General features: G+C 37.0%; 1 protein-coding gene across 1 annotated transcript; it reads right to left on the bottom strand.

The window, feature by feature from the left end:
* Positions 1 to 2352: 2352 nt before the first annotated feature.
* LOC116110581 (protein LYK2-like) lies at positions 2353 to 4547 on the bottom strand. The gene has a single exon (XM_031396794.1). It carries the CDS (start codon positions 4545 to 4547, stop codon positions 2493 to 2495), a length of 2055 nt encoding a protein of 684 aa, XP_031252654.1. The 3' UTR covers positions 2353 to 2492.
* Positions 4548 to 9228: the final 4681 nt, after the last annotated feature.

Here is a 9228-nt window from a genome sequence, read left to right on the forward strand (position 1 = left end):
ACTAGTCATGTCTTGTGTAATAAGCCAGTTTGGTCATATGTTATTCATGTGTGAGGACAAGAGATGGTCAAGATGGGATTCATTAACTCAATATAGTCCAATCTCGAGTTCCCAGACGAATGTCAATAAACATTGGAAAAGGTAAATCTCTAGCCAGAGTATAATGAATGTTAGATAAAAAGTAGTTTTATGTTGACGAGTTCCATTGTATCGATTGACAATTCGATTAAAGATTAAGTTAAAGGTTTTGACATACCATGAACCATTCTTAATTGGGATTAGATAACGGAGGGATTTGACTACATGGTACATACGATCAGAATAGGTTCATTGGAGTTTAAACTTCATTGTCGTTTAGGGGTTATGGAGACGTCTACCATAATTAATGAGAGTTTCGATTATAAAAGAGTTATAACGAAACATATCAAAATCTGATATTGGGCCCAAGGCTAGATCACAGTGAACCAAAATGGTCACACATAAAACCAAGCTCAAGGAGAGAGAGTAATACATATCATTAATCAAATTAACGATGTTCGGACATAGACAGTTGCATCCGAATTAATGTATTGGTGAAATGATTATTCATGTATAGCTAGCACTAACCAAGGGTAGTAAGAATTTATTAAATATTATGATTGAATTGGATTCAATGATGGGGGCAAAAGTGCATTGGTTTTATTCTAAAGGGTTAGAATATTTAATTGAATTAAAATTTGGTCTAATTATGAATTAACCATAAAACCAAGGACTTAACATAAACGTTTATTCTTAAGTTAATTTTAAATTGTTTGAGGCCTTCCCAAAACAATTTAAAATTACACTTTGTGCCCATGGTATATAAATTAAGTATTATACCATTTTAATAAAAATTTGAAAGAATTGAAAACAAAATCAATCTCTCATTTTCTCTCTCACTCTCTCGGCTCTCTCATCTTTGGCTTGGGTGGAAAATGTCATTCTCCCTTTTGTTCGAGCTCAACTTCAAGCTCGTGAAAAATGTCGAGCTTTTCGGGCTCGATTCGAACTGTTCGCGAGCTGTTTGAATCACTCGAGACGTCATTTGAGTAGGAGAGCTCGTGAGATCATTCGGTCGAAAACAGAGATCTGACGAGTGACGCAGGTGCCGCATGAGAGGAGGTCGGAGGTAAAGTTGAGATCTGACGAGTTCGATGACGGTGGGGTGGACTGCGATGGTGGTGAGTAGTTTCCTCATGACGTAGATCGACTAAAGATTATGACTAGGTGGAGATGAGGAGTTGGATTTTGGTCTCAGCAGATTCGACTGAGAAGTTAGTGGGAGGGACGGTGGAAGAAGAAGAAGAAAAAGGTGGGTTCAAAACGACATCGTTTTGTTAAATCCTTATAAATAGCCGAGCCGAGCTCGAGTCGTTTATTTTTTTAAACGAGCAGACCTTGAACTCGAGCTCGTCGAGCTCGAGCTCGAGCCAGCCACTACTCGACTCGGCTTGGCTCGTATGCACCCTTTCCCCCACCCTTCAAGTTTAAAAATAACACTTTCCTACTCTTTGTTAAGTTCTATTATGTTTTTCGTTAATAGTTTATTAAAAAGATGAAAGTACCCTTAAAATTTTGACTTTATAAATTTTTTATTATTTTTAATTAGCTAAAAAGTAAAAAAGGAAAAAGTAGTTAACCTCGTCTAAAAAGTTAGGAGTAATACTATGAAATTGTTTAAAGTTAAATGATTTTAATATTTATTTATTTATTTATAATATCATCAATATCTCATCATTATTATTCAATAATCTACTAAATTTATAATGTTTTTCATAATACAATGTTTGTTATTTTTCCTAATTAATATAGAAAATCAATATTCATAATTAATTAATAAACAAAGAAAAAAATATTTTTACACTTGAACTAAAAAATAATTGAGTAAGGACTTTGACTTAATTAAATTTTAATTTATAATAAACTATTTAAGAGTATTTTTACCTTTTTAATTAAATATTAATAAAAAAATATTAACAGAACCTGACAAAGATTGAGAAAGTGCCATTTTATCAAACCTTCGGTGCGAAAATGTGGTTCTCCCCACGCAAAATTATAACTTAATATTGCCTTTTGGTTGGATCCATGTTTTAAAATTTTTAATGGCAACAGTCACTCGTACAACTTAATTAACCTTTAATTGGGTACAAACATTTAAACTTTTGCTCCAGGACCATGACCTTTGACTAATCTTTGACTATTTTAGTCAGCTCCGGTCAAACCTCTGCATCCTTCAATAAAGCACAGTAGCAACATATAAAAATAATATTAATAGACATGAACATGAATGTCACTTGGTATCAATATATATGCTTTTATTAATAATAATCCTGCAATACACACAATACAAAAGTAGAAGCCTGCTGTTCTTCATCTCCGATGACACTTTGTTAATTACATATATAGAGGATCCCACTAACCATAAAACAACTAAAACTAATGCTGCTTCATCACAATTAATCAAAAATGTGATGTTACTTCATTGCACCTGCCTTCACCAGCGGTTTGGAAGAGCTCTCACAGATTGAAAAGTGCTTCCCTTCTGGTGATTCTTCCACTAATCTTGACAACTTCTCCACAATTTCTCCAGCACTTGGTCTCATTTCAGGGTCTTCTTCTACACAAGCTCTTGCAATGTTTGCCACTGTAACTGCAGCATCAAATGAATAATTCTCACCCAATGCGCTATCCATCCAATCCCTCAGCTCATCCGCATTATCTGATTGTAATATGGACTTTATTTTCTCTGAAAGCCACACACTTCCTTCATCTTTCTTCTTCGGCCTGTTGATTGGGGTTTGGCCTGATAAAATCTCCAGTAAAACTACTCCGTAAGCAAAGATATCAACGCTTGGAGAAATTACACGTTCGTGGATATACTCAGGAGCCAAATACCCCAAGCTCCAAGTGGCAGGATTTGTTGAATAAAATTGTGGACTCTCAGTATCGTCTTCAACACATTTCGCCATACCGAAATTCCCCAGCTTGGCATTGAATTCCTCATCCAAAAAGATGTTCCGGCTCTTTATATTTCTGTGAACATAACTCGGATTCATAATTTGGTGCATGTATTGTAACGCCATGGCCACATCAAGGCAGATTCTTAACCTCTGGCTCCATGTCAGGAAACAATAGCAAGAGGCAATGAATTGATTCTTCATTGCTAATCCACCATGGAGCCAGTCCTTCAAGGACCCATTTTTAGCATACTCAAAAACCAGAAACGAATGAGGACCATCAGTCAAACATGTGCCTAGGAGCCTAATTATGTTGGGATGATGATAAGTTGCATTTTGAAAAAATTGCATCTCAACCTTTGCGATAATCTCTGGTTGCGTCCGCTTTATGGCCAAGTTCTTTCCACTGAGACGACCATGATAAACAGCTCCCTCTATTTGGTTACTGCGATTAAAGTCTTCCGTTGCTCTTCTCAGCTCCTCCACAGTATGGCTCTCCACTAGCATTTTGTGAGTGTCAATGGTTGGGCCATCAATTGTACACTGGGATCCTTCAAATGACATTTTTTTGTCACTGGTAGTCCTTATACTTGCAGTACTGAGTTGTTGATGTTGCTGTTGAAGCTCAACATCTCCATCCTTTTGTAGTACTGGATTCTGTTTCTTCTTCTTCAAGAGGATCACAGTAACAGCAGCTGCAATTGCGATACACCCTCCAACGACGACTCCGCTGAGAGCAATATAAGCTCCCACCTTCATCATCTTGGACTTTTTCTTCGGTAGAGTAGTTGCAGAGATGTTGGTGGTTTCAGGAAAATGTAAATTGGGTTCACGGGGTTTTGAAAGGAGACCAAGATCAGGCTTACCGTTAAGAGGAATCAAAAGAGAAGTAAAAGGTGTAAGGCCTCCCGGCTTAAAGGTTCCCGATAAAGATTTGTTATTTGCAGATATTATGGCGTCTGAAGTGGTGTTGAACTTAATGGCCAAACTAGATATAGTATCTCCTACACTGACCGGATAAGACAACAGAAGTCTTGTCTGTGGGAGATTCTCCGATGAAGAAAGACAAGCACATCTTAATGGAACTTGTAGGCGAACTTTATCAGCAAGACCTGACGGCGAAACTCGAGGGTTTTTCTCCCGGATGGCTTTACAAGTCGTCAAGCCCTCCAGTGATTCAGCAATTCCATTGAAGCTCTCACCTTTGACGGTGGTTTTAGTTAAAACAGCCTGAAAGAAACCACCGTTGCATTTACAGTCAATCGGAATCAACAAGGGCTGATCTTTTGGAAGAAACTCTGTGTCCGCAGAGAATCCATTGGCCTCAGAAATCACAAACCGGTTTAATCCCAAGTAAAAGCTCAAGTTGTAAAGAGAAGAGTAGTAAGAATTAGTGCGAAGAATTGCAAAAGTGCCACACTGATCCTGGGAGCCAACTGAATTACAGCGGTAGCCTGAAGCGTCCGGAGAGGTGGAGCCGCAGTTGAGCAAGTTTTGTCCAAGTATACAGACAAGTGCCCAGATGAATAAGACCAAAACTCTTAAGTAGAGCACAGTGATGGGAGCTGCCATACTTATGGACATTAGACACTGAGTTCAACACATAGAGTACTAATAAAAATATAAAGAGCTTTTTATGAGTTAAAGAGAGAGTGAATATTTTGGATCCATACAAAAAATGGTGTTAAAATAAGAGTAGTTTTCATAGGTGTTGATGGACAGGATTCTTGGGGCTGACAAAATGTGTTGTATTTGAATAATTTTTACTGACTCCAGCTAGCTGTTTGGGTAACCACCAAACCTTGGGCTTGATTCTAAAAACTAACTATTTGTTCCAAAATTTCAATGGCCGGTGGTGATCATAATTCATAAACACCACCCTGAACTTCTTCTTGGGCTTCAAACCTTCTTTTTTTTATTGGGAAATAATATGCATCTGTCTTGATTTGACACTCTAATTTGTAAACCTTATCTAGATAGAAGAAGATTAGAGGTGTTGAGATTCGCTACATATCTTATGGCCGCCCTGCTTCAGAGTTTACATGTTTGTGTGCACAAATACGTAGTTATATTCATGAATATACATTCTTATATATAGCCATAGCCCAGGAAATTCAGTGGACCAAACAAACCATGCCAACAAAAACTACAAGGTATCTTTGTTTGAAAAAAAGTAAAACTAAAATAAAGGGGTTCCATGCATTGCCCAGATTAATTTAAATTAACTGCACACTTTAATCTAATTTTATGGCCTAAAGGCCAAGGGATGCGTGGCTAACTCCTGTATTTCAGCAAATTATTTAAGCTCTCAATTCTTTTTGGGTTTGCTTGATGCTTATTGTGTCATTGATGACCAAAATGCTTTCACTGTAATTAAAGAGGAGTAGTTTCAGGCGGGTGGCCATGTGAATTGACTAGCTTCTACAATTCCCTGGCATGGTTTATTGCAAAACGAGAAGAAAAGAATGTATGGCTAAGGCCTAGGAGAATTGTTGTGCATGAACCTCGAAGGAGGAACTTGAAGTTAATTAAGCATATGCATGCATGATTATGTTGAGGTATATATATCATGCATTTCCAAGAATAAAACCAAAATAAAGATAAATGAAGATTTGTATGTTTTGTGAAATGTGATACAGCAAGCAATTGCGAATTGCATGGATTGAAATGATTTGGAAATTGAAAGATATCCAGAAATTGACGTGATGAGACGTGGATGCATTGTAAAGCTTAGGCAAGAAAGTGAGAGTAGCCATGGATAGGTCAAATTGGGCATGAAATCCTAAGTTGACAAACCAAACCCACCCACTTTCCCAAAAGGTATCTGCTATAGTAAATCATCTCCACCGCAGCCCACATGTCATTCTCATATAGTATTTCCCTTTTAGATATTTAAAAATCATAGCCCAAATTTTTAACTAGACTACGTATGCAATTGATGCCTACATCTGATGTGTAATGATAATACATAAATCTATACTAACTAGAGTGATTTGATCTACCGTGACAGGATCGAAACTGATTTATGTATGATTACGGATAATCAATGATGAACAAATGATAAATGTAAAAAGTAAATGACAAAGAGATTTTTAAAGTGGTTCAACGAGATAAACTCTTGAGCATACGTCCACTGTTCTTGTATTTGCTGTAAGAGCTTACAATATAAATTCTATGAGAGTTATCAAACCCCTTTTTCATCATTTGATGGAGGTATATATACAATGTTTGTACAAAAGAAAGAGCGAAAATAAAGGGATTACAATTGATTTGAAATGCAACTCTGATATTCTCGTGATTGGTTATTATGATTGCGCAAAGATTCCTGTTAATCTAATTCCTCTCGAGATATCTGGGATCTGGAGTTATCTGAGAATTAGTTGAACGATTGCACAGATTGTTCGCACTAGTTTGTGCTGGGTCGAGCTAGAGCTCGACGAACTTATGCTGGATCGGACAATCGTTGGAGTCAAGCTAGTTTTGAATCAAGCTACATGCTCACTATAGCCTAAGCTTGGTAGAAAAATCACACACAACATATAACCTTTGGATATAATTCAAATGTATTTATATATATTTTCATTTTCACAAAAGAAAGTCTTACAGATCATTCATTTAAGTTTGTTGCGCGGGAATAAATACCTAGCTCGAGCCCGGTAGAAGCCTGGGAATCCTAGTCCGAACGTCTTGCCAAGCAGGTCGCAGAAACTATTCACCCAAGACAAATGTCAACTCTTGATGGGCAAGACAAATGTCAACAACTTCAACCATCGTTACGACACTTAGTGAACCTAATAAGCCGCATGATCGCCATGTGCTATACATGCAGCTGCCTCCTTAACCAACAAGTCTCTTTCGACAAACTCAAGTTAATTACAGTGATGACAAGGATTAAGTGTAACAATTCTTTTACACGCTCAAAATCCATCAGGCTGATAATAATCATTTCACTGTCGTATCCCCACTAAAGACCCATTATGCCCCCTATAAATATCAAACTGAAACCCTAAAAAAGGGGGGCCCGAGAAAATTTTTAGAGAAAAAGGGAGCAATTAGTCCCACAAATTCTCATATTTTCTTGTACTACCCATCCCAATAAGTAAAAGAATCAGTGGACGTAGGCTCTATCCTCAACATGGCCAAACCACTTTAAAAGCTTGTCTCTGCATTGTCACTACTGATTAATGTTATCACTTACTCCGATCTTGTCCAAATTACTCGCCTTTATCCTGGCTGACTTTCCCGAGTCACGCACCTACCCTGCTCGATTCCCTCGTGGTCAACCAAGTATCTCTGGTTAGTGTGGATTTCTATCTAGATATCCCAATAAATGCGGAATTTTGTATCAACAAAGTTGAATTAGAAATCTTCAAATCTGTCAATCATTCATTGGACAGTCCAGGAATTTTCTTCTTTCTTTTGTCAGTTTTTACCCAGAAAACAAAAAAAAAATTATAATGCATAGATGTGTGAATAATCTCAGATACTGTTCCGAACAAATATCTTTTTATGAAATAATGTAAGTACTTTTTAAGGATGCAATTACCGATGGCACCGAAAGCAAAGAACTTGAGAGTTGAGAATGAGAATGAATTTGAAAGAGCTAGCACGTGAGAACACATGATGACCACTGATCATTAAGCAGTAATCTAATTACAATTAACTATAATAAATAAAAGAAAATTAATTATTAAATAGACATTGAAAGTACAGCTAGGACTTGGGAACATTATGCGCTGGTAAGACACAAAAGAAGATTGTTTAACCAAGTTTGTCTCAGGCTGAAAATGTTAAATCGGACACCTGAAACCGAAGCCATCTCATCTTTGTGAGTCCAAAAACAGAAACTTGGATCAATCAGAGGCAATGCCAGAATGCAACTTGCCAAAAAAAGGCAAGATCTATCACTTAACGTTAAAGTTATTTTCTGTAAAGAAAATTATCAAGATCAAGGAGGGGAAAGATATTTGCAGGAAAATATCTAGATCGATCAAATCATGTAATGTCAAATTGTATGTAATAGTTTCAGATTCAGATTTGGATCTCAATTAAAGGATATTTACGAGTCTAGTGTTCACAAATATTATAGGATGCGTTTGGTTCATTATTTTAGATAGGATTTTAGGAATAATATTAGGTAGTTGAATATAAGAGTATTACAGGGTGAAATTTATAAATTTATAAAAAAACTCATAGGTTTACTAATTTAATTAAACACCCTAACATATAAAATGACAAAAATACTCCTACCACCTGTAGTGCCAAATTCCGAATTCTGACCACCACCGTCGGAATTTGGCCAAAAAATCGTGTTACGACACAGACTGGTCGAATCTGTGTCGTAACGCGTCGTTATGGCCTTTTCCGGCCAGATCCACCACGGATCTGGTCGAAAAAGGCCAGATCTACGGCTTGCTATGGCAGTCGACGGCCGAAAAACGCCAAAACGACGGCCATCTTTGACCGTTAGCGACGGCCAAAGATATGGCCGTTGTTTTCGGTCAATGATGGCCAAGATTTGGTCGTCGTTGACTGTCAACAACGGTCATTTCTTTGGCCGTCACTACAGCCAGATCTAACCTTTTCCGGCCAGATCCACTATGGATCTGGCTGGAAAATGCCAAATCGGTGAATTACTGGCCAGTTCCGATCGGTAATTCACCGTTGTGGTTGTCGAAATCTGACAAGTATGGGTCACGGGGGTGTTTTTGTTATTTTTTAAACTTTTTTTTCAGGGGGTATTTAATGAAATTAATAACCTTATAGGGTTTAAAAGTAATTAAAAAAATTAAGTAATATTTCTGGAATAATGTGCGAAGATTATTTGGAGAATAGGATTGAGAATATGGCAAGAATAATGAACCAAACACGGCCATATATACATTACTGTGCTGCACATGCTGAAAGTTGAAACAAATATATATTCGGATTGACTAGATAAAATATCATTCCACTGAATTAGATTTTGTGCATCTGATTTGGATTTTGATCCCCCATTTAAATGTAGTCACTCCATCATCATCTAAACAAATAATATTATTCAAACGAAGAAGCTAATACAGATGCGACATGCGAGGATAGGGTATTATAATTTTGATCTGTATATTTAATGCTCGATCGATACATAATCAAGAATGTTAAACAGATTCAAGAGTAATTGACAGAAATGGGGAAATTTTGCAGTGAGGAACTCATAAATAAAACAGGCACCATGAACATATTTGAATGAACACGGGTCATGGGAAGAGAGACA

The sequence above is a fragment of the Pistacia vera genome, unplaced genomic scaffold (assembly GCF_008641045.1).
Source record: "Pistacia vera cultivar Batoury unplaced genomic scaffold, PisVer_v2 Contig1180, whole genome shotgun sequence".
NCBI lineage: Eukaryota > Viridiplantae > Streptophyta > Magnoliopsida > Sapindales > Anacardiaceae > Pistacia > Pistacia vera.

Bases quoted from the DNA above. Each gene is read 5' to 3' on its own strand.
- LOC116110581 (XM_031396794.1), bottom strand. From the start codon at position 4,547: ATGGCAGCTCCCATCACTGTGCTCTACTTAAGAGTTTTGGTCTTATTC.